Below are 22,708 nucleotides of genomic sequence, written 5' to 3' on the forward strand. Positions count from 1 at the left end.
CGTCGGGCCTCGACGAATGACGTGGGCTTATCTCCGGCGGCGCGTGGCTCCCCTCTTTGGCAAGCGCCCGTCCCGCGTAGACTTTCGTCTTGCCAACTGCTTCTCCAGGTCATTCAATCCGTCCTCTCGATCACTGGCACTTTATCTCTCTCAGAATGTCGTCCGGATCCATTGCCCCGTCGTCCTCATTCGACCACAAGGCTTACATGCGTTTGGCCCTCGCCGAAGCTCTCAAGTCTCCTCCCAAGCCCACCAACTTCTGTGTTGGCGCTTTGCTCGTAGACGAAAGCAATGGACACATCTTGGCTACAGGTTACACGCTTGAGCTCGAAGGCAACACTCACGCCGAACAATGCGCTTTGCGAAAATACGCAACCGCCAGCAACGTCACCGAAGAACGCATCGGCGAGGTACTTCCCGAACACACCGTCATCTACACTACAATGGAGCCATGCAACTTCAGATTGAGCGGAAACCAGCCTTGCGCCGACCGTATTCTCCAGACACGGTCGAATGGCAAGGGAGGCATCAAGAAGGTGTACTTGGGGGTCAAGGAGCCGGAAAAGTTTGTGGGCGAAAACGAAGGACGGGCAAAGCTTGAGGCCAATGGCATCCAATGTGTGCATGTGCCTGGCCTTGAGCAGGAAATTCTGGCGGTTGCGACGGCTGGTCATGAAAAGAATTCCGCTTGAGCAATGCTCATATGCACGCGTCACGGACGCCAGTGGTTCAGTACCACCTTGAACCCTTTGTGGCTCTCAATGCACACCCATTGGTCCTTACGACATCGACCTCGGGCCGCTAGGACTGATTCATTCCTGGATCTCGGGTAATCGAAATCTTGATCCCTTCGTTGGATTCCGAAGGAACGCCAACATTGCGTCACGACTTCTGCAAGGTCTAGGCCGTTTTGGGCAACCAGCTTTGAGCCTCTGACGTCTGGGATTGAGCTTCCCAGCTACAACTACATCCAGTCCCATTCACACCCGCGCCTTTCTCAGCTCTACCTCGATTCTCCCCATGCGTCTATTGATTCCTCGCGCGATTCGACCTCTCACGAGACCCTTGTTTTCATCTGCCGTACTGCCGTACAGTCCGACCACTTCCGCAAGCATGTCTACTGGTATTTTAACCCTGTCTGGCGAGTGCTCCAAGGGGCCTTAGACTGACATCGCAGACAATCTGAAAATCGAAAACACCGACATCAAAACGAAGTCAGGTGTCGAGCTCTCCGACCAGCAAAAGACCATTGTCGGCAGTATTTTGGATCTGTTTGCAGGACGTCCTTCTCTGGCCAAGCTCAAGCTTTGGTCCGACGACGCCGTGTTTGAGGATCCCTTGACCCAGGCTCAGGGCAGGCAACAATACGAGCCGCAATGGGTACGCTTGATGACAGCTTCTTGCTGCGCCTCGCGCTAACCACAAGGTTGTGTCAAAGTATGGCCTACAGAGCGCCTTTGCCGAAATCGAGCGACTGTCGCATGAAGTCACCTCTGCCGGAAATCCAATAGTCATGGACCTCAAGACGCGCTACGTTCTCAAGGGAATCAAGAAAGAAACGATCATTGCGTCGGTGGTCAACATCTACACGGATGAAGCGGGCAAGATCAGCAGGGTGGAAGACAAGTGGGATGGAAAGTTGCCAGACAGCAGCATTACGAATGTGAGTAGTGTCTGGACTCTGGCCAACCCTCTCTGGTGGACGAACTACAGCATTGCATGGGGCTTCTGGTGTTGGAGCTGGGTTTGGGAAACTACGCCGTGGCTGGTGCGTAACGCTCTGGAGCCGCGCCCACTGTTGTCGATGCTCAGAAGCAAAGACGCGAAGAATTTGATGTTTTCTAGCATTTGCTAACCACTCTATAGGCTTTCCGCCGTCTCAATGCTGTCAGCGTCCCCAAAATGGTTTCCGTTCCAAAGAGCGACGAAGAGGAAGCCAAGAAAGGCAACTGAGAATCATCTTTCGGCCTTCTGATTAGCACTTATGACGAATTCACGCCTTGCTTTGCTATCGTCTGCCATGAACACAGTGTCAAGACATTTTCCGAAAACTTGTTGCAATTTAATCAGCGTATCCACAGACAACGCAACTGTGCAAAAACGCACCCATGGTATGACCGAAACGCCACCGCGCTCTCTCTTTTCTGGAGAGCGAAGACGCCAAACGCCGCTGTCCCGAATGAGCACCGTTTATGCGAACCACCGCCTAGCGCGTCCGACGCCCAATCCTCCGAATGCGAGATTGACGGCTGCGAGAACTGGGACACCCCATCCATACCACCCCCTGTCGCCTCCCCCACCAATTCTCGGCGCGTCGTTGACTATCAGGATCGTTCCGCAAGCGCCCTCCCGCGTCGTCGGCAGGCCCGGGCCTTCCGCGTACATGGTGCTGCAGTAGCCATTGTACTGATTGCCGCCGTTATTGCCAAGATAGCCCCCGCCGGCGCCGACGTATGCGTTGGGTTGTGTCGTGGTGTAGTAGGTCCCTCCACCCACGGCGCCTCCGCAGCACACCGTGTTTGGCTGGTTGCCGACGTATTGCGTTTGCGTTTGGTAGACGGTGACGGTGACGGTCTTGATTTGCGACTGATCGACATGGCCGGAGCAGGTGGAACCGCTCGGGCAGCAGCCGCACACGCCTGACTGCTGGATAAACTGACAAGTGTGGCTTGAAGGGCAGCAGCTGTGAATAAGTGGCGTTAGCTTTGTTTTTGGCAGGAATCCCGAGCTGTTTCCTGCTCGCTTGCTCTTTTTTATTTGTGTCCATGCGGTCAAGAGCTAGGGATTGGAGAGTAGACGCACTAATTGGGGTACCCAATGCTGCTGCAGCTTTGTCCAGCATTGGCGGGACATTGAGCCTGGGACGCGCTCGTAATCTGAGTGCCTCCATCACCGACGATGTAGATGGCTCCAGAGAAGGGCGCGTATGTGTTGCCGTTGTTGTTGACGGTCGCACTTTGGGGATCTGCCTCTGGATCTGCTTCTGCTCCTGCTTCTGCCTTTGCCTCGGGCACTGGCGCAGGTGCTGCCTCTGGCTCGGCTTTGGCTTCGGGTTTCGCTTCCGGCTCTGCTTCTGGTCGCGCTTCCGGTTCTGCTTCCGGCAGTGCAGCTGGTCTTGCTTCGGGATGCGCCTCGGGGTCGGCGACGGCTTCGGGGTTTGCCTTTGGCTCTGGTGCTGCGGATGCTACGCATGCAAAGATTGCAATGATGAGGAGAAGAAGAGCGAGCGTGCGCGTTGCGCCGCGGGGTGTTCGAGATCGCTGCATCGTGTTTGCAAAGAGGAAGAGTCGGAGGATAGCGTGAGTCGCAATCAGCTGGAAAAGGGGATCCAACAGCTCATGTGCAGTTTCTTGAATGTCAGATGGAGGTGAGGCTGGCGCAGAGCGAATTGGAGTTGCAGAAGCTGCCCCACTGTGTTCGTTCACGCCGCAGTTTGCAGTTGGCGTTTTCCTTGGTCACGACAAGCCGGTGGAGAGCACCACGGCGTCGTATTTGAGACAACTGAGCGAGCGATGGCGCTCGAAAAAGGACCAAACGAAGGAAAAAGCGCGACTCCGGAGAGGATCGAAGAAAAGCCGCGTGATGGCAGCGCATGGGAAAAAAGAAGACCGCCCATGACCTGCCTGCCCTGTCCATCACTTCTCCGAATTGGGCAAAGAGCTTGGGCAAGGATAGAGCTCCGTCCAGCCAACCCGCGTCCACAGCCGTCATCATGCCTCATCCCCGCCGGGCCGCCGCCCAGGGCATGCCGTCCAAGAAATTCTTTTTTCTCGATATTCTTCTTCTCCGCTGCCATGCTACTCTGGAGCCGTCGTCGCCGCCCCCCGCTGAGACGTTGCTCGTCTCATTACTGCCGGCACGGAGCCGTCAAGAGAGCAAGGACCCTCTTGGCCCTGGTGTCATGTTAGACGCCGTCTCGACGGATTGTGCGCCTGCCAGATGCCCAGTCAGCAGTCACTTGATCCCCTAGCCTTATATTGAGAGGGTAGCTTTCTTGTCGGGCTTCCAGAGCGTCAAGATGGATTGCTGCGATCAACTTGGCAATGTGGCAGCACGTACGCAAAGTGATAAGCCTCGCAGTCAGAAGCGTTTGCCCATCGCTGCCCAACATCTCACGCAAAGTCAACGGCTGCTCGACATGACATGAGCCCCGCAATCAACGTCGGCGGGAAGACAATAGCAATCCGAGGGTCTGAGAGGTCGATACATTTCGCATGTAGGCCGGGTCAGGTAGCAAGGCAGTTCTAAAAATTGCCCACCAGCGCGGCCATCTGGCGGGGACATCCTGACCGGCATACCCTTTGGCTCAGGGATGGAGCACAGCTGTAGTGTGTTGCTGCCCGGCGAGCGGTATTCAGCGCCTCGAGCTAGCCGATTCCGCGCCTCGTGCCAGACTGGGAGCTGCCCTGCTGAGCGACGGCCCGGATCATTCGGCCAAGGGTTTGCGCGTGCCGCGGCGGCATGTTGCGACTGGCACTGTTCACGAGTTACTATATGACGACGGCTCCCGGCGGGCCAGTTTTTGAGGTGGCTGGAGAACTTCGATGGAGCTGCCATCACGTTGGTCTTCGCTGTCAGCTTATCGAGAGAGAGGCGCGCTAACACGAAAGGAGCAGAGCCGGCTGCTAAGCGATGAGGGGAGCCTTGTTCTCCCCTCCCTTCACGTCGTCCTCTTCTCCAATCCGAACACTCCTACTCGCTCGCCGATACGACTGTTGGGCCAGACTCTCGATGATTTCGTCATTCCCATTCACGGAACGGGCGGTTGAGCCCGAATTTCACTTTGATGCTTTGCACCTGGCTCTCGACGGCTGCTGACTCAGGGACAAATTCAGCTGCGACGTCTTGCGCTTCCTTGGTCCATCTGGGCGCTCATCGTCCATCTTATATTCCAGCCATCTCTTTTCGTGACTCCGACTCGGCTGTGCACAGAACGTCTCTCCTCCGTCTTTTGCGGAATGACGAGCCTGCGATTGGTCCAGGGGCGAGTTTCACGACACATGCCTCGGGATGACCTCATCTTCCACCACGGCCCCGAGCTAGAGAGACCGGTGTTTGCTCCTGCTGAAGAAATGGCGATCATATTGCGCTGGAATGCCAATATTTGCCGTCGTCACTGGCCTTGGCTTTTTTGTCCCTCCCAAACACCACGACGCTGCGCCAAGATTATGCTCGGGACCGGGCCGTAGCGAGAAGTCGCAAGCCAAACGCAATCCGGACAGTTGAACCACGGCTACGTTTGGTCCACAGTCGGAGAAGGTGTTGGAGCGCACACAAGATCGCTTCAGTCTCTGCTCCCTTGCAAGCATTTGAACGTCGACGCTCCCTTTTTCCTCGCGTGCCTGCGATACTCGACCAAGACGAATCCACGACCACTTGCGCTGCTGTCAACCATGGGGTATGTGTGCATCCCGGCAGAGAACTCCCGGCCTCACGTAACGGCACATGCTCACCTTGCCGACCAACAGCATCGCTAGCTCGGCGCCAAACTCTCGCGCCTCAGCTCGCCGCGGCGAGGAAAAGCACGTCGCACAGCGCGCGCACGACATGATGAGTAGGCCGCCGCTCTCCCCTTTCACTCCAGAACCCTGGCCAGTGAGAACCATGTGCCTGACCTGTCTCGCTTCGTCCAGTCTACTCGCAGATTCTGCACTTCGAGGACGGATCCATCAGTCTCGATTGTCCCGGGCAACGACGCGGTCCTGCCGATGATGGAGCTGGTTCGTCGCGCTCGCCGCGGCCTGTCTGCGCCGTGCAGCTTGTCTACGACAAGCGTCAGCGGCGGTGGTGCACGAGAAGAGTACGCGTACAAACTGCTGCTGCTGCTGCGGCGGCGTCTGTTCCTGCTGCGAGACGGAAAGCGCAGCAGCAGCAGCCGCCGCCGCAGCCGAAGCAGCAGCACCGCGGGGAAGACGACGTTACTCGGAAGCGGTGATTTAGGTTGACGGGTGTTGTCAGGGGAGAAGAGGTTGAAGGAAGACGGATAGGACGGAGGGGAAAGAAAAAAAGGATGTGCCCCACAGGGGCCCTGATCACTACATGCAATGGTACTCGTTTGGGCAAGACGAAGAACACTGGGGGCGAGGAGGGCTCGAAGCGGACTAGCTTGATACCATGGCGCTGACGCCCCGTTGATGAAAATATGTACCTCAGGATATCGCGGGAACCTGGGCGCTGGGTCGGTTCTGAGGAAAGAAGAAAAGAAGGCACACTACTCACTCGAGCTTAGCTCATGCTCGGATCTGCTGGCCTGTCGCTGCCGTCTCCCTCGGCCGTTGTCGTCAAGCCAGCCCGCCCAGGCGTAAGACGGAGACATCACGGCTCCAGGACCGACGACGGCCGCCGTGCATGGTGCTTCGCCAAGGGTGATAGCCGTCAGGAAGGGGGCCGACGCGCGCACGAAGAGAAGGAGAAAGAGAGAGAGAAAAAAAGGAGGCTTATACTAGACAAGACAGCGATCTACTACAAGCAGTTTGCCAACCTACACCGCCCACCCACCCCCACACACTGTCCTGTCCACACAACACACACATACGACATGTACGTCATTCGGAAAGTTTGGGATCGGCGCTTCAGCACTGGTCTTGGGTGGGTCCATCGCCTCACCCTACGGAGAGCCTACTACGTGCTAGGGCCCGGGCGGCGGCCGCGCGAGCCAGCAACCTCTCTCTTTTCTGGCCTTGGCTTGGCTCTCACTCACTCACCGTTGGTTCCCGTCTCGTGGTGCCATGCGGGTGCTGCTGCGCAACGGGCCCTACCTGCCTGCTTGCCGGCCGGCGTGCGTGAGTACGTGAGTGCGTGCGTGCGTGCTTTCGAGACCAGACCACTGCCGGGGGCGTCCGTTCCGCCATTTTTGCCAGCTCAACTCACGTGTCGGTCGATGCGATAATCGCTCCTAAGCCCCCTCCGTCTCCGTCGTCCATCCGTCCCAAGAGCGTGTGCCCTTTTTTTTTATTTTTATTTTTCTCTCTGTCTCTCGGCTGCTTGGCCCGCTGTCAGTGTGTGCCTGTGCCTTTTTGACTTCTCTCCCTCTCTCTACTACTGTTCCTCTCTTTCTGCACAAAAAGCTTTTTGTGGAGCGCACCGCCCGCCCGCCCCCGCGTCCGCCCCAGATGTCAACAGCTAGGTAGGCGGCTCCGGCGCAAAGCAGACACACTTAATAGCATCCGTGCGACGGAATACTTGCCTCTTCTTCTTCTCCGTTTACCCTGTTTTGCTTTTCCTCCTCGCTCGCTCGCCCACCTTTTTCCCCTTCGAATCCTGGGTCCATTGAAATGGGGTATGTGGCCGACCCTGCCCCTCCCCACCCCCACCCCCTTCTCTTACCCCTAGTCCAAGACATGTTGGTTCTCCATGCAAACGCTAGCTTACCGCTTGGAGCAGTAACGCCGAGTCCACTCCCAAAGGCTCATCGTCGGAAAAGGTCCAGCACCAGAAGAAAAAGAAGCATCAGCAGCAACAGAAAAGAGGAGGAGCAGCAGGCCTTGCGTGCTGCGGCAAACGGCCGAGCTCTCCGGACGAGGGCGCGCCCACTCCGCCGCGGCGCCGTCTGATAGAAAAGGCACCTTCGATTCCGGATTCGAACAGCGATGCCTCGACCGCGTCGCGAAGTGTCCGCAGCAATAGGAACGCACCGCTACCTGCCTTGCCGCCGACAGGCAATGGCAGTGGCTCGGGGAAGAAGACGCTGCATCGCCGTACCGACAGCGTGATCACCGCTGCTGCTGGGGAGAGAGCGGCGGCTGGAGCCGCCAATGGCAACAACCTCGTCGTGCCGTACAACGAGGCGCACATCTCGACGTTTGAGAAGGAGATTATGGGTAAGCGGCCCTTGATGACAACATCTTCCCAAGCAAAGTGACGACTCGGTGATCAAGCATCTGACACTCACTTCCAGGATACGCCGCCATTTTGCACCCAGGCGAGACGTCCGTCAAGGTTTCAATTCGACCTTTCAACGAGGGCTACAGCGTGGACCGCAACCAGTGGGACGTGCGGTGGGTAGGGCGGCTCGTGACGCGACGGACCGTCCTTACGGCAACAGGGGAGCCCGGGTTCAGCTTCATTCCGCTGTACGAGAGCGCCTTCTCGACGCCCTCGGTGTACAGCTGGCGCCACAGCACGGCCGACGTCCAAATCAGAGCGCGCCTCACGCACATGCTGCTTGGCGAGGTGTCCATGGCCATGGCCGGCATGTTTGGGCCGGACTTCAAGGAGCGCCTGCGCCGCGGCGAGAAGCTGCGGCTGGCGGGGAGGTCGTCGACCTTTTCGTCGGCAACGTCGGGCGCGAGGGCGCGGCCGCCCAGTATGCAGCGCGGCCACTCAATGTCGCGGCAGCAGTCGTTCCAGCATCAGCAGCAACAGCAGAAGCTGCTCCAGCAACAGCATCAGCAGTCCCGCGGCGTCCTCCATCGCCAGTCGACCTGGCATGGCGGCACCAGCTCGTCATATGCTCACAGCGATGGCGGGCGGTCTGCCTCCTCGCACCGTTCCGTTCCTAGGGGCCTTGGTATTCAGGTACCGCCTCCCGACGTGCCTGTCCCTGCGCTACCGGCCGGTGTCACGCCCGTTGCACGCTACACGCGACCTTCCCGGCCGACGTATCGACCATGGGAGATACGCGATGTTTGAGGGGAAGACTACAGCAGAAGACCGGCTGACGAGGTGCGATAGCCAAAGTTGGGTTTGGAATAGCCGGTGACGAGCGAGGGATTGATGGCAGTCGAGTCGGCAGGCCGATGGGAACGAGGAGAAACTGAACCAAGGGATGTCGCTAACTCCCTCTGCCTGCCTCTGCCTCCGAGGCATCGATGATTTCTGCAGCGTTCCGTGGGTGCATTTGCTGCTCAGAGGCAGCGCGGTACATAAAGTCCGTTAGACTCCTGCCATAGCAGCAGACTCGCGCTGCTATTTCAACACCGGGCCCACTCTTGACCCCAAAAATCGACGTTTCTGATTCAGTCTCCTACCACCATGGGGTATGTTCTCACAATCAACTACCTCGTGTCATGCAAGATGTACTCACCAGCTTCTGTCCAGCAATGCCAAGTCGAAACCGAAAAAGTGCTTCCTTCAAGGCTGCGTCAAGCCTGAAGTGGCCAAGACCGAAGTGTCGAAGACCGAATCCCTGCAGTATGAAGACCTGTGGCTTGAATTGTATGGTGAGTCGACGCGCACCAGTCAAGATCTTGACAACAACCAATCGTTGGACAAAGCCTGGACAAGTGACTGATGCGGCGACACGCGACAATAGCCGCCACATACGCAGTGTGGAAAATCGGCTCCCGCAATAACAGACTCAGAATTATGTTGACATTCGAGTCGCTCAAGGGGGAGTTCGAAGCCTGCCCGCCGTCGATCGAGGAGATCAAGGAGATGACCAAAAAGGGCTATGAGCGCATCACGTACCGCGCCATGTCCCAGTACAAGGTCAGCGACCAGGACAATGCCGATCTGAAAACTGTCACGCCCATGGGCCACGCCACGCTCTGGATTCCCGTCGTTGAGATCCGGTGGTCAACATGGAGCAATCATACCGAGTGTCACCGCGAAGCTCCGCCGCTGTCCTTCAGAATCTCCATGATTCGCGACCTCATTGACAAAGCTTATTCCATGCTCGACAAGAACGAGCAGGCGGCGGTCCGCATGTGGACGCAACACACGCGCCAGGGCAAAGTCTTTGACTTCGACAATTGCTACGCGTGGCTCGCCCTAACCGACGACGATGCGACACTGGCCGGCTCCATCAACGAGAAGGGCGAATCTAAGCGCGATTTCCCCTTCAGCGGCGTCTTGGACGCCATGGTTGGAGACGAGCGGGGCGAGGTGCCCAGGTACAAGATCGCCCGTTGCGAGGCTGCCGCCCAAGCCTACCGCAACAAATATGGCACCGAGCGCCCCGACGTGCAAGCTTCTCGCTCGTGGTCTCTTCAAGATCCGAGAAATTTGTCTCGCTGAAAGGGTCCGTGGGACCAGGTTCTTTCGGCCGGGCTACGAGAGGATGGTGGGCGATTGAGGATCTTGAGGTTCCGGGTTGCCGGTGCTTTGGAGTACTTGGATTGCTAGTTGGAGAAGGATCAAGGTTCAAAGCGTGGGAGAAGCGGGCGGGCTGGCTCGGGGAGATCCGTCGAATTACCATCTCAGTCAGCACGGCTGTGGTGGGAGGTTGTTGCTTCTGCTGACTGCATATCCTACGTCCTCTGGGCGGATTTGCGCGGGTGAGATTGAATAGTTGTATTGTCGGTTCCGTATCCCATTCGTGCGTGTCGTCGTGCGTGGTTCATCGCTTCTCCTTGGTCGGTGAGGGTCGGCCAGCTCGGCTGCAGTTTGGCGGAGCGCTGTCAGGTCGTCGAGGGACGTCGTGGCGTTTTGGTGGCGCGTAGCTGTAGTCGCTCAAAGCGTCAAGGGTCGGGACGATCCTGCTGTGCCGCGGACCAGAGCCGCTTGGGGAAGGCCGTGGGTCTCTTCACCTCTCCCCACCTGCTTTGCCTTGCGGAGATTGCAGAAGACCCAGATTTTCTTCAGTGGTAGTGATAAGATATCGCTTGCTGCCGAATGATTTATTTGCGGTTGTCGTCCATCGAGTTCCGTTTCCCCTTGGCCTCTTCGTGAACCTGATTTTGTCGAGCTGCAGCCATGGTCGAGCCCATGTCCAATGCCGCCCCAGCAATTCTTGAAGTCGACCCCGAAGTATGCTTGCTCGCGCTAGACTCTGGAAGCAGGGGCTGATTGCTCAATAGCACTTGGAAGTGGACAATGACTCTGCAGTGGGCGACGTGGGCGACCAGCTGTTTGTGACACCCCTGCGATATCGTGACTTCGGAATCCAAGACTGACACGAGGCTGGTCTCAGTTCCGAATTTTCCGCGTCGCTCTCTCCCAGTGTGACAGAATATCCCGAAGAACATGGGCGCAGATACCACGCTTATCGTGCCGGCGGTAAAGAAGCCCGGACGCGTCTCATGCCAACTCGAAATAGCTGAAACGTTTTCCTGTAGTTTACATTCTGCCAAACGACCAGGTATGCAGTCAGCTCTGGTAGAACCAGGACGCGCGTTGACGACAATTCGTCGGGCAGAAAGAACTCGAGAGATTGGACATTATGCACTTTGTGTTCAAGAAAGGACTTGGAGACAAAATTTACCGTGCTCCCGTCCCGGAAAGCACTAAGCGTGTGCTCGATATCGGAACAGGCAAGAATCAAAGCCAATCCCGGACCAGCATCGCGTTGCCAATGCCGACACAGGCACGGGAATCTGGGCCATTGAAATGGGTATTTCGAGACGGAAGGCGCAAGGAGAGCACCGCTGATGATTGACAGGGGACTTGTTCCCGGAGGCCGAAGTCTTTGGCAACGACCTGAGTCCAGAGCAGCCATCATGGGTGGTAAGTGGAGCACAACAGCAGCCAAGGTCTCCACAGAACGCACTGCTGACAGCCGCGTCAGCCGCCAAACGTAAGGTTCCACGTAGACGACGTCGAAGATACGTGGTACTATGAAAAGAAATTCGACTTCATCTTTTCAAGGTACATGACGACGTCCATTGGCGATTGGCCGAAGCTGGTAGGAAACGTCTACGAGTGAGATTTCCAAAATTCGAGCGGCGGGCGCCTACCTGACGACTTTTCGCAGCAACCTCGAGCCAGGAGGATGGGCCGAATTTCAGGACTTCAACCTTCGGTATTACTCCGACGATGACTCGATGAGCCCAGACACGGAGATATACAAGTGGGTCGAGCTTTGGCTGCAAGCAGTGCAAAAGATGGGACGCGAGCCGAGCCCAGGTCCATTCCTGGAAGGTTGGTTGAAGGAGCGAGGCTTTGTGAATGTTCATCACGAGATCATCAAGTTTCCAATTGGACCGTGGCCAAAGAACAAGGACAAGGTGAGTGTGGTTCGCGAGGTTTCGTCGTCTTTGGCGTTTCTGACTCAAGATCCAGAAAGAGATGGGCATGCTCAATTTGATGCAGACGCTGGAGGGTCTCGAGGGGTACACTCTGCGATTGTTTACCCAGGTCCTTGGGTGGAGTCGGGAAGAGGTTGACGTGGTCGTGGCGAAGGTCCGCAGCGAGATTATGAGCAAGTGGCTGCATTCCCAGTTCGATCTGTAAGAGGCGATTCGACGGGTTGCCGAAGGTTCTGGCTGACTTTGTCGACAGGCATGTAGTATATGGGCAAAAGCCTCCCGCTCAAGCGTGAGTTGGACGGTGGACGGTCGGCTTCGGCGTGAGGCGCGTGGGCGCGTACCGTACCTTAGGCAGGGCTGGAAACGGCAGAAACCCTTTGATTGGCTGATAAGGCGGTGAGATGTTGAGTCCAGTGATTCGTCAACTCCCCGTTCTCCACCCAAACCTCAACTCTCAAGGTACGGTCTACTTAGGCCATCAAGTCATCTGCCAAGCGCACTACGGTCGATGCTGCCTGCCGAGTCTCATCAGGAAGCTTCTTCAACTCCGGAGTGCTGTGATGTCCGCTTCCATGCCATGGACTCATCTGGAGCGCTTTGTCGGAAACAGAAGAACGGCGCCGATGAATCTCGTCGCGTCGTTGACTTTGGGCATCGTAGGATCAATCTGATTCTCCCCACGCTTGCCTCCTCTACTCCAGGGTCACACTCTATGTACTTTTGCGGTGATTGCGGGTCATCCGGCATCGAGCCGCCGCCTCCAACCGCGACGCGACAAGCCGTCTTCTCGAATTTTCCTGAAAGGACGCGTTCTGGGAAGACATTGGTGAGTGGAATGACCATTAGCTGCATTTCTGACGAGTTGAACTTGTCAACTTTGATGCCACTCCCTCGAAATTGGGAATCCGCTCTGTCACCATGGAGTGGCTTCGATAGCATCTCCTACTTCACGCCTGATGTGTGATGGATGCACTGCAGACGAAAGAACTCAAATCGTTTTCTGTGATACGAGTCGGTCGCATGGAGGTATACCCAGATGACATGAAAAAAAACTTTTGGCAGAGATGGTGGGAGACGGGTGGAAGGAAGTCGCGCGTGGCGGTGGGCAGGCAGCTGCCTGCTGCTGGCAGCATCGACACCTCTTCTTACTTTCAACCTCCCCTTCCCAACGTCAAGAGTCACCACCACACCGACCGATGAGAGCCGTGAGTTGAATGAACCGTCCATTGCTTCCTTTGGTCGCTGACCCTCACAGTGATCCTCACGTCGCCTCTCCGACTCTACCGCACAATGACGGCACCGGCCAAGGACCGCCGCCTCCAGCTGCCTCCAAACCTGGGAAAGTTGGACTACGACAAAATCATCCGCGAATGTTTTGACTGCGGACGTCTCTACTTCGACTATGGTGAAATTCTCTTTCAAAAACCCATGCTTTTCCATAACTTGGCGGTGGTCATCACCGATGGAGCATGCCTGCGCAATGGACAGAGTGCTTCCCGTGCTGGAATTGGCATTGTAGCAGGCTCAGACCCCTCTCAGCAATTTTCGATTCCGTGGCACCGCATCGATTGCATTCCTGCGGGTCTTGAGAGGACCAGCCAGCGCGCAGAGATCTTTGCGGCAATGGAGGGCTTGCGCAAAGCCGTGGATGTCCATGCGCACCTTTCCTGGGCCACGTTGGAATGGTTACGTCCCAGCAAGCTTATTCTTGCGACAGACTCCGAATATGTCGTCAACGGCTTGACAGAGTGGTTTCCGAACTGGAAGGTATGCAGGTTGCCTGGCTGTATGATTACCCTTACTAAACTCTCCCAAAACAGAAACATGGCAACAAGACCTCCAGAGGCGTTCGCTCAGTCAACTTTGACCTATTTGAACAACTTGAAGCGACAGTCATTGAACTTGAGAAGAATCACCGCATGGAAATCTTCTTCTTGAACGTCCCCCACGAAGCAAAAGCTCGCGCAGACAGGCTTGCCGGGGATGCCGCCCGATTGGATGACGCGACTGTCGAAGCCAACACCGTCCGCCTTGCTCAGTTTCACATTTGACCGCAAAACTCGGACGGCCACGCAGACGCGGATACTACACCATGCGTTCCAAATTAGAGGAAAGAAATGGAGCAATACAGGGCATTCATAGCAGCGACTACATTCTATCTCACTCCGCACCTCCCATCGACTGTTGTGGACGTCTGCGAAGCCGAGGGGGCGCAGGAATATGGCCTGGAGTCGCTCAGGGCCTAGGACGAAGCGATTCTCCAAGGCATAGATATAATGAGGCACCGGCTCGTAGCGTCAATGCTGCTCTCATACGATCATTCTTGCTATGCGCAAGCACTGGGATGGAGAGGCTGTTGAGACCAAAGGAAACGAACAAATCAGCCAAAGCGAGTTCTTCGCAAGAACACCACTTCAAGGACGACCACCGCAGCAATGATTACGACTAGAATCAAAGTGACGAGGGATCGCGTATCGAGGTTCATACGAAGAAGACTTTGCTGCTGATGTTTTGGAGGCTGGCCGATTTTCTTCCAGTCGATGAAGCTCTTCGGACGCAGTATTTCTCTGCTGACTGGCTTCTGGCTTCTCATAATAACTCAATTGTCCATGGGACGGCAATGGCGATTGACCATCCGCGAGGTACGGGAGTTCGTTACAAAGCAAAACAATAATTAAAGGAGGAGAGCAACTCTACTTGCTTCGGTACAAAATAGATTATGGGAAAGATCAACTACAGAGAGGGACACAGATGCGCAGGGCGTGGACAAAAGTATTGTATGCAGTCAGGACATAATCTCTTCAGCCCCGCACACCTGCACCTTTTACAGGCTCACATGATGAAAGCGAATTCGCGAGGTCGCCCAATATGCCATGTGTGGTAATCTACATCTCCCATTGGCCAGCAGAAAAGACGGTCGTCCTTCATTCCGAACATCTCAACAAGCTCCAGAACCGTAGTAACAGGACACTCTCACTCTAGTCCAATCAGGTCACGTCATTGAAAAGCCTCAACACCAAGCGACATCGCATTGGGTAAGGTACAGCTTCTCCTGTCAAAATCAGGTCACGCCATTGAAAAGACTCTACACCAAGCAAAGTCGCATTTGGCAAAGTGCAGCTTCCTCTGTCAGAATCAGGAACCCCTTGCGAGGAAAGCAGTCGCTATTTAATTTTGGCGTGAACCCCACATGTGCTCCACGTCCCTTTCTGCTCCTCTCCGCTTTCTACGCTCACTCTCACTCTTACTTTTCCCCTCCAGGATCGATCGATCCACCAAAAACTTAACGTGGACATGGAGCTAGAGCCGCCCAGAGGTCGCCGCCTTCGGAGCTCCACACCGTTTAGTGCGGAGTACATACGGACTGACCTGGACTCCGGCCACTTCTTCGTCAAAATCTCTGGTCGTGAGGACTGGGAGTACACGTTTGTATATCCCGTGATCTTCACCAATGGATCATGCCTCGCCAACGGCAGGAAAAACCCGCGTGTTGGCATCGGTATTGCAGCGGGCACGCGCCCATATTCATATCAACAGGTCTCTGAGCCGCTCAGCAACATATCGCACATTCCCTACAAACGGAAGAGCCAGCGAGCAAAGCTCTTCGGGGCCATCGAGGGTGTCTCGAGAGCCTTGGATCTGGTCGGCGGATGGCGTGATTCATTTACCGTTGGGGCCAGTGTGATCATTGCCACGGATTCGATGTATGTCGTCGATGGCATAACGGAATTGCTGCCCAAATGGAAGGTATAGTGCAATTGCCAAATATTTTATTCGTCCACTGCAAGAACTGACCAGACCTTTTCAACAGGCCAGGGGCTGGATGACTTCAAAAGGCCGTCGGCCAAAAAATCTCGACTTGTTCCAGGAACTCGAAAAGCGCGTCATCGACTGTGAAAAGAAACACGGCATAGACGTCCTTTTCTTGTGGGTTCCCCACGACACAAACAGGCTTGCGTGCAGGCTTTCCAACTCTGCTGCCAAAAGGGATGCCCCTGGACACTTTGCCGGAGGTCGTTTTCGGGAGGACAAAGCGAAGGCCTTCTATGTTGGATAATCCGGTCTACCAAAGGGTGCAGTCAAGGAGACAATTCATTGAGGCCACTGCAGACGAAATTTAAAGCCTACGAAGTGCCTTTTTGCACTCCAGGCGATGTCCTCCTCGAAGACTTCCTGTACAGCTTTGCGGAAAAGAGTCTGCGTGGTATATACTCCATGGAGCAGCTGACTACTTTTTTGTGGGGGTTTCACACGTTGTAATTTGCTACATTGCAGCGGAGGAGAAACTTGTGGTCATTTTCAAACGAGGCATTCTTGACATGCCACATGGAGACCTCCGAAACCAATCAGAAGGTCCCCTTTGCCAAACAACAAATGATCAAGAACATTGTCAAAAAACGATGAGAACATTGGAATACCTATTGCCGATTTCTCCTTGCTATGATCAGCTTGACCCACGACGATGAACAGGTACCTTGGCCGGCTTTGACATTTCCAACGCGGCATGGGGATGTACGCAGAAAGAGAAGGCCCTCCGATTGTGGAGGTTGCGGTCCGTGTAGATCAACGGGAAGCAGCAGTAGAGCCGGCAACGCGAGTGCGACGAAGAAGTCACAACACAAACACCTTCCGCGGTTTGGCGAGCGCCCTTATTTATCATCCTCCTCCTCTTCCTCCCTTCTGCTCGACACCTGTCCACACCACCGGTCACACTCTGACCCTTCATCTGAGCCCTCTTTTCTTCCACTCCCTTCACCGGAACCACCATGTCGTGGAGGGCCATGTCGCGCGTACCGCTACCGCTGCCACCAGGCGCACCGCTGCCAGCAGGCTATTCAATCGCCAATCACATGGTCTGGCTCAATGGATACTGTCCATCACCCAGCTTGATTCAAGAGTGCATCTATTGCGGCCGATCCTTCCTGCAGTCTCCCCACGAGAATGACTTCTCCCACAAGTTGCCGCTCATCTTCACCGACGGTGCCTGCCTCAACAATGGATATGACGGCGCCCGAGCCGGATATGGTGTCGTAATCAGCAATGACGCCCAAGGCCGAAAGAACTTTGCATTCAGTGGCGACCAGGAGAGAACAAACCAAAAAGCAGAGCTGGCTGGCGTCAAGAAGGGATTGGAGCTGGCATTCCAGGCCGCTGGACAGCAGGGTCGTGCACACAGTTGCCCGACTCCTTCATACAAGAACTTCGTCATCGCGACCGACTCGGAATATGCTGTCAAGGGAATCACTGAGTGGTTGCCGATGTGGAAGGTCAGTGACGGCTCACCCCTTGATTCCTAGGCCCGAGTTGCAGGCAAAGAGTTGGCTCGTTGACCCGATTTAAAACAGACCAACGGCTTCAGAGCTTCCAACGGTAGACGTCCAATCAATGAAGCAGAGTTCCGGGAAATCGACTACATCATGGAGCGTCACGAAGCAATGGGTCACAATGTAGCCCTATGGCATATTCCCCGCTCATTCAACGCCGACGCGGACCAGCTCGCCGGACAAGGTGCCAACAGAGATCAAGGACCACGAAACCGCAATCATGGAGTCTGGCCTGCTTATGGATAGATCATTCCATGCCATCCTGGCGAAACTCGCCTATGGCCATTGTCGGCGAAATACAGAATGACCGCCACCAATACCATGGTCTTCTCGACAGTCTGCTATCATAATCTTACCGCATATTGCAATGCGAAAACACCGAGAGCAAGTTACGGCATACCAGAAAGTATCTCTTTCCAGAATCGTCAAGGGATTCGGGTTGCGGAGGGGTTTTGATTGCAGTCCCCTGAAAATTTTCGAGGGCGGTTCTGTCCGGGAGGTAAATGTACCGGAGGCATCGAACACTGGCAGAATGCATTTTCAACTTCTAGAGACAACAGAATACCATAGTAGAATTTCAAATGTTGAGCAACTCTTAGTGGTATCGTGTCGATGCGCTGCGCTGCCCCTTCGCTCAACTCTTCCATGCCTTGTTTGGGCACAATGGAAACGTCAGGACCTGGCAGTTCCGCCAACCGGCAATCAAGATCCAATCACTGTGTACACAGCTTTGCGAGCTCCCTGTTTGTGCTTGTGCCAAGCTGCCAGGCGTGTAAGCTTGCCCTTTGGAGAGGACGAGTAGTGTAGGGAACAGGATTGCAGTCACTTCGAGCAATTCCTCTGGTAAGATGCAAGATCTTCGTATAATTGACGGTCGTATGACCGATGCTCGAATGTGAGGCGAGCGGCGCGAAGGAGAGAGAAGGTGGCGGGAGGGAAATGTGATGTTCCTGTTTCCTGAGCACCGCACTCGAACGCGGGCGAAAATACGAACCGGCGACGGTCACTCAGTTTGATCGGGACACTTTTTGCGGCTTTGTGGAAGGAGAAGGGTGTTTCACGGCGATGATGAGAATTTGCGGCCACTCCAACTTGGCCGAGGCGGCAGACATATGCGTCGCCGTCGCACTGTTGCGGAAGATCGTCGAAGTGTTTCGATGTTGGGATGTTGGCCGTCGACGAGTGACCACATACCCACGCGAACCGCAAGAGAAAGACTCCTGAAGTGACAGGGCCCGCCTAAGACCACCTGCAGGGCGAAAGGGGGTCGAAGGCAGCATGCGACTACCATGTCTCCAAAGTACGATGTTATATTCAGGCAAAGTTTGCTTCCAAAGTAAGAACCAAACAGCTGCATGGGGTCTTATGGTCTAGTGGTGCCCACCGGGGTTTTAGGGTCGCTTCGTACAGCTTTGAATTCGAGTAAGGTTACTCTGGTCCTGAGTGAACGTCGGGGATGCGGAGGAAGATAATACAGTACGCGAGTTCGAATCTTGTGGTTCATCTTTTTTTCCTTTCTTTGCTGTTGTTCACTTCAGTTTACGCGCGCTTGACCTGTCGACGCTGTTGGTCCACGAAGCTCACCTTCTCTGATCAGTCGTCCTTCAGCTTCTTGATTGGCCGCCGCCGCTTTCCAGAGGTTTCCACAATCAGCTGCTCGCTGAACGCGTTCACTCACTTTGCCGCTTAGGTTGCTCCCACTGACTTTATCCATGCAGCTCTTTTCTTAAATACCACCTAACCCGCCCCGAAAACTCCAACACCGCTCACATTGCCTCTGCGGCAACCGACAACATGCCACCCCGAAACCGCCCTCGTCCCCGTCCTCCAAGGGCACACAAAATGATTCTTCGCAGAACCGAGCGTGGCATCTTTGGCAAGTTGCCCATGGAACTTATGCTTGAAGTCTTGGGACACCTGCAGTACGATGCTGCGATTTTCCTCGCGGCGACAAATCATTATTACAGACGACTGGTCGATCCCTTGACTGTTGTTTCAGAAGAACGGAAGTTAGAGTTTCTCGCACGAGCAGAGTATTTCCAGCAGCACATGCGCATTCCTTATGGCTTTGCCGCTTGCTTCTGGTGCTACCGGGTCAAGAAAGTGCGGCATTACTTCGAACAGATCAACCAACCTTCCGATTACCACAATGTTCCGTTCAGCTGCAGTGGACCGTGGCAGATCTGTTCTGATTGCCAACAGGTGCCGCAAGTCTTGTCTCACCCGAAGGCCTTCGCGAAAGTCGTTCAAGTGGGATCCGAGACTACATTTTTGAAGTGGAATTGTGAGACCTGCGAGGGTAGTGACAGCCAGAATCAGGAACTCACTTGCGCTATAGTCCATGGAGGTTGCGCTCGCTGTGGGCACTGTATCATCCAGCACGACCATCCTTTGGCTACCAAGTGCCCTACGTGCGAGGAAGATATCGTTTCTAGCGAAACGCAATGGTCATGGGCCTGTCGATTTTCGTGGATCATGAAACAAAAGTTCTGCACGATTTCTCGGCAATCTCGAGCAGAATTCGTGCGGCGGATGGGCCGTAATGAATAGCTCGTTGGCTTCTCAAAGAATATCAGCTCACACGAATTACCGAGAATTGCGATTTCAGTCGTGTCTGCGGTGCTAGAAGAAACTAGCGAAAGGATCGTGGCGCCGTGAACCACGTAGCTTTTCTTCTCTGATCAACTGTTGTTCAGGCTCCTGAGTGGCCGCCGCCTTCCAGACGTTTCTACAATCACCAGTCACCAATCTTGCTCAGTCACTTTGCTGTTTGGTTTGCTCTGCTCGCACTGAGGCAGAAGACCTAGCCTGCCTTCCTTAAATACCACCCAACCCACCCATCTCCCGGCGAAAAGTACGGCGCCGTTCAAGACACCTCTGCGATGACCGACTTCATGCCACCCCGAAAACCTCCGATGCCGTCCCCTCTTGCTCATTTTTTGAAACTCACCAGGACTATCCATCCTAGGGTGCCAACTGAGCGCGGTTTCTTCGGCAAACTACCCATGGAAATGATGCTCGCAATCTTTGAGCACTTGGAGTACGGCTCCGCGATTTTCCTTGCTGCGACGAACCACTACTTCAGGAGCCTGGTCGATCCCATAGCGGTCGTATCAGAAGAGCGTAAAGCGAAGTTCGTGTACTATTCAGAGGTGTTCAAGAGGCGCGAATTCGGCTATGCTTGCTTTGGCTGCTACCGACTCAGGCCAGAGCAGTGCTTCATGCCCTTCTTTACTCCCAAGCAACTCAAGAGCAATGCCAGCGACCGTGAGTGGCTGCCATGGCAATTCTGCGCGGACTGTGCAAAGGTGAACCCGATAACCATTCCCCATTCTCCCACGCGCGTGGCGAACAGTTCCAAGTTCCTTGAATCGATCGACGATGGATCCGCCGCATCGAGCGGAGCTGAGGCATCCGCAACGGGCGAAGAGTCAGACTTTGCAGTTTGGGACTGCGACAGCTGCTATAAAGAAGAAAATATCAACATGTACGCGGGTGGCTATTATGTCTGGATTCATCACGGGGGCTGCCCAAAATGTAACCACTGTGTTCTTTGGGCTAGCGATGTGACAGGCGAGTTTCCGATGGCAGACAGCGACCGCTCTGACGACTGCCCTTCGTGCAAATGTCGTGCCCTTCCTTTCAGAAATCTAGGCATCAGATGAGGGCGCCGCAGGAAATACTTCCGGAATGGTCTTGGATAGGTAGCAGCTTGTAGAATACTTCAAAGAAATCGAGCCTGCTGAGATCACTGAGAGGAGATGCTATCCAATGCAATTTCTCCTCCCATCATATCCACTGTGAAATATTTCCCTTCCGACTCACGGCTGCACCACAGTGGGAGTTGAAAGACGTAAGACTCCCTGGGTCTGGCTGCAGCAATGAACAACCACTCCCGTTTCGCACTCACTTTTCCAACAGGTCTCAATTTGTTCAACACCCACTGTGACGATGTCTGACCAAGCCACAGCAGGTCGAAACCCAAGCTCGCGTGGAAGCACAACCAACTCGACACACAAGCCCAAGTTCCTTCTTCTTACACACACCACTCCCTCACAGCCCTCAGCACCTCCTCCGGCGCCTCCTCCGGCACATAATGCCCACTATCCACCGCCCACCCATCCAACTCCACGCCCTCCTCCACAACCCTGCCCCACTCCTTCAGCGCATCGAAAAACATCTCAACGACGCCCTTCTTCCCCCACAGCACACGCAGCGGCACCGAGATCCTGCGGCCACCCTCGCCGCGGTCTTGCGCCTGCACGTCGCAATCCACGCCGCGCGCGGCGCGGTAGTCCTCGCACATGGCCGTGATGCTCTCCGGGCGCCGGAACGCCGCCGCGTAGCTCGCCAGCGCGAGGGGGTGGAAGAAGGGGTGTGGCTTTGCCTGGTCGGTGGCGGCGCCATTGTCGTTGCCGTCATCGCCGGAGACGAGGACGTCGTTCTTGAGGCCGCCCATGAGCAGGCGCAGCCAGTCGGCCGGCGCGGCGCTCATGACGCGCTCGGGCAGCGGGTGCGGCTGGACGAGGAAGAACCAGTGCCAGTAGCGCGCGGCGAAGGCGGCGTCGGCCGCGTCGAACATGGCCAGCGTGGGGCAGATGTCGAGGAGGATCATGCGGCGGACGGCCGTTGGGTGGTTGAGGGCGAGCGCGTGGGATACGCGTGCGCCGCGGTCGTGGCCGACGAGGAAGAACGGTGCGGGAGAGTCGGGCGAAGTGCCAGAGGGCCGCAGCGCTGCGGCTACTTTGATTACATCGAGCGCCATGGCGTCTTTGCTGTAGAAGGCGTTGTTGGGGGAGGCGGGCGCCGCATCGCTGAGCCCGTAGCCGCGTAGGTCGGGGATGATGACGTGGTAGCTGCTGCTCAGGGTGGGCGCGACGCGGTGCCAGATGGCGTGGGTTTGGGGGAAGCCATGGAGCAAGACGAGCGGGGGCAGCGAGGTGTTGGAGGAGTGGATGCCACGGATCGTGATGGGCGGGTCGGAAGAGGTGGTAACGGCAAAGGAGGCGAAGCTGGGGAACAGAGTTGCGTCGATGGTTGATGTCGAAGTCATTGTGGAAGGACCTCTGCTTTCTTTTTCAGGCGAGGCGGAATATTGCGCTCTTGAAGGACTGAAGAGCAGTCTTTAGGAATGTTTTCTCCTTGCTCTTATATCTGACGAAATTCTTCGCACTTCCGTAGAAATAATCGACGCGCTGCCGTTTTATCCGAATCTCTTGATTCCTCAGCTCTTGAAAATTGTTTGGCGAATGACGGGCGACGACCGCGTGTAGATGGTTTGGAGATGTCTGACATCGAACAGCGACGGAGGAGACGACGTTGATGTACGGTCACGTCATTGGCTGCGGGGATGACTTGACCAGGTTCCCGCTTGATTGTTCTGCCGAGGATGACCAGGATGGCCGGACGTACGGAGACCCGAGGAAGCGCGGCGCGAAGACAGCTTTGAAAGCAGGTCGAGAAGGCTTGCGACTTACA

The 22,708-nt window shown here is 55.6% G+C and overlaps 12 protein-coding genes across 12 annotated transcripts; 10 read left to right on the forward strand and 2 right to left on the reverse strand.

Moving 5' to 3' along the window:
- The first annotated feature begins 66 nt into the window (after positions 1-66).
- J3D65DRAFT_453424 (cytidine deaminase-like protein) lies at positions 67-856 on the forward strand. The gene has a single exon (XM_066796372.1). The coding sequence runs from the start codon at positions 156-158 to the stop codon at positions 690-692; it is 537 nt and encodes a 178-aa protein (XP_066652781.1). The 5' UTR covers positions 67-155; the 3' UTR covers positions 693-856.
- Positions 857-1,113: 257 nt separating this feature from the next.
- Positions 1,114-1,953, forward strand: J3D65DRAFT_669488 (uncharacterized protein; the record flags this gene model as incomplete). Its single annotated transcript, XM_066803206.1, has 4 exons — positions 1,114-1,123; positions 1,178-1,380; positions 1,451-1,663; positions 1,867-1,953. The coding sequence occupies 4 exons, from the start codon at positions 1,114-1,116 to the stop codon at positions 1,951-1,953; spliced, it is 513 nt and encodes a 170-aa protein (XP_066652782.1).
- On the reverse strand, positions 1,823-3,551 carry J3D65DRAFT_631188 (uncharacterized protein). Its single transcript, XM_066800896.1, has 3 exons — positions 2,803-3,551; positions 2,107-2,683; positions 1,823-2,051 (listed from the first exon to the last, which is right to left on the reverse strand). Exons 1-2 carry the CDS (start codon positions 3,264-3,266, stop codon positions 2,191-2,193), a joined length of 957 nt encoding a protein of 318 aa, XP_066652783.1. The 5' UTR covers positions 3,267-3,551; the 3' UTR covers positions 1,823-2,051; positions 2,107-2,190.
- Positions 3,552-6,538: 2,987 nt separating this feature from the next.
- Positions 6,539-8,631, forward strand: J3D65DRAFT_669490 (uncharacterized protein; the record flags this gene model as incomplete). The annotated part of the gene is made up of 3 exons (XM_066803207.1): positions 6,539-6,588; positions 7,384-7,820; positions 7,898-8,631. The coding sequence occupies 3 exons, from the start codon at positions 6,539-6,541 to the stop codon at positions 8,629-8,631; spliced, it is 1,221 nt and encodes a 406-aa protein (XP_066652784.1).
- Positions 8,632-8,973: 342 nt separating this feature from the next.
- J3D65DRAFT_604811 (uncharacterized protein) lies at positions 8,974-9,957 on the forward strand (the record flags this gene model as incomplete). The annotated part of the gene is made up of 3 exons (XM_066798302.1): positions 8,974-8,978; positions 9,016-9,161; positions 9,254-9,957. The coding sequence occupies 3 exons, from the start codon at positions 8,974-8,976 to the stop codon at positions 9,955-9,957; spliced, it is 855 nt and encodes a 284-aa protein (XP_066652785.1).
- Positions 9,958-10,635: 678 nt separating this feature from the next.
- J3D65DRAFT_669492 (S-adenosyl-L-methionine-dependent methyltransferase) lies at positions 10,636-12,199 on the forward strand (the record flags this gene model as incomplete). The annotated part of the gene is made up of 11 exons (XM_066803208.1): positions 10,636-10,689; positions 10,740-10,789; positions 10,853-10,938; positions 10,998-11,020; positions 11,078-11,173; positions 11,221-11,272; positions 11,321-11,385; positions 11,447-11,580; positions 11,633-11,885; positions 11,941-12,107; positions 12,160-12,199. The coding sequence occupies 11 exons, from the start codon at positions 10,636-10,638 to the stop codon at positions 12,197-12,199; spliced, it is 1,020 nt and encodes a 339-aa protein (XP_066652786.1).
- An 809-nt stretch (positions 12,200-13,008) lies between these two features.
- On the forward strand, positions 13,009-14,185 carry J3D65DRAFT_453544 (ribonuclease H-like domain-containing protein). The gene is made up of 3 exons (XM_066796374.1): positions 13,009-13,111; positions 13,162-13,673; positions 13,727-14,185. The coding sequence occupies exons 2-3, from the start codon at positions 13,197-13,199 to the stop codon at positions 13,955-13,957; spliced, it is 708 nt and encodes a 235-aa protein (XP_066652787.1). The 5' UTR covers positions 13,009-13,111; positions 13,162-13,196; the 3' UTR covers positions 13,958-14,185.
- An 866-nt stretch (positions 14,186-15,051) lies between these two features.
- Positions 15,052-16,084, forward strand: J3D65DRAFT_454100 (ribonuclease H-like domain-containing protein). Its single transcript, XM_066796376.1, has 2 exons — positions 15,052-15,653; positions 15,718-16,084. Exons 1-2 carry the CDS (start codon positions 15,201-15,203, stop codon positions 15,961-15,963), a joined length of 699 nt encoding a protein of 232 aa, XP_066652788.1. The 5' UTR covers positions 15,052-15,200; the 3' UTR covers positions 15,964-16,084.
- A 672-nt stretch (positions 16,085-16,756) lies between these two features.
- Positions 16,757-17,476, forward strand: J3D65DRAFT_557211 (ribonuclease H-like domain-containing protein; the record flags this gene model as incomplete). The annotated part of the gene is made up of 2 exons (XM_066797303.1): positions 16,757-17,173; positions 17,252-17,476. 2 exons carry the CDS (start codon positions 16,757-16,759, stop codon positions 17,474-17,476), a joined length of 642 nt encoding a protein of 213 aa, XP_066652789.1.
- A 1,483-nt stretch (positions 17,477-18,959) lies between these two features.
- J3D65DRAFT_700120 (uncharacterized protein) lies at positions 18,960-19,780 on the forward strand (the record flags this gene model as incomplete). The annotated part of the gene is made up of 1 exon (XM_066804075.1): positions 18,960-19,780. Exon 1 carries the CDS (start codon positions 19,025-19,027, stop codon positions 19,778-19,780), a length of 756 nt encoding a protein of 251 aa, XP_066652790.1. The 5' UTR covers positions 18,960-19,024.
- A 322-nt stretch (positions 19,781-20,102) lies between these two features.
- Positions 20,103-21,077, forward strand: J3D65DRAFT_700126 (uncharacterized protein). The gene has a single exon (XM_066804076.1). The coding sequence runs from the start codon at positions 20,113-20,115 to the stop codon at positions 20,893-20,895; it is 783 nt and encodes a 260-aa protein (XP_066652791.1). The 5' UTR covers positions 20,103-20,112; the 3' UTR covers positions 20,896-21,077.
- A 189-nt stretch (positions 21,078-21,266) lies between these two features.
- J3D65DRAFT_556590 (putative epoxide hydrolase) lies at positions 21,267-22,283 on the reverse strand (the record flags this gene model as incomplete). Its single annotated transcript, XM_066797271.1, has 2 exons — positions 21,267-21,611; positions 21,669-22,283. The coding sequence occupies 2 exons, from the start codon at positions 22,281-22,283 to the stop codon at positions 21,267-21,269; spliced, it is 960 nt and encodes a 319-aa protein (XP_066652792.1).
- Between the last annotated feature and the right edge of the window lie 425 nt (positions 22,284-22,708).

This window comes from Phyllosticta citribraziliensis (assembly GCF_038025025.1).
Source record: "Phyllosticta citribraziliensis strain CPC 17464 chromosome Unknown J3D65scaffold_9, whole genome shotgun sequence".
In the NCBI taxonomy this organism is placed as follows: Eukaryota; Fungi; Ascomycota; class Dothideomycetes; order Botryosphaeriales; family Phyllostictaceae; genus Phyllosticta; species Phyllosticta citribraziliensis.

Bases quoted from the DNA above. Each gene is read 5' to 3' on its own strand.
- J3D65DRAFT_454100 (XM_066796376.1), top strand. From the start codon at position 15,201: ATGGAGCTAGAGCCGCCCAGAGGTCGCCGCCTTCGGAGCTCCACACCG. The intron at 15,654-15,717 runs GTATAGTGCAAT...CCTTTTCAACAG, and splicing joins AATTGCTGCCCAAATGGAAG to GCCAGGGGCTGGATGACTTC.
- J3D65DRAFT_453424 (XM_066796372.1), top strand. From the start codon at position 156: ATGTCGTCCGGATCCATTGCCCCGTCGTCCTCATTCGACCACAAGGCT.
- J3D65DRAFT_453544 (XM_066796374.1), top strand. From the start codon at position 13,197: ATGACGGCACCGGCCAAGGACCGCCGCCTCCAGCTGCCTCCAAACCTG. The intron at 13,674-13,726 runs GTATGCAGGTTG...CTCCCAAAACAG, and splicing joins AGTGGTTTCCGAACTGGAAG to AAACATGGCAACAAGACCTC.
- J3D65DRAFT_700126 (XM_066804076.1), top strand. From the start codon at position 20,113: ATGACCGACTTCATGCCACCCCGAAAACCTCCGATGCCGTCCCCTCTT.
- J3D65DRAFT_631188 (XM_066800896.1), bottom strand. From the start codon at position 3,266: ATGCAGCGATCTCGAACACCCCGCGGCGCAACGCGCACGCTCGCTCTT. The intron at 2,684-2,802 runs GTGCGTCTACTC...ACTTATTCACAG, and splicing joins AGCATTGGGTACCCCAATTA to CTGCTGCCCTTCAAGCCACA.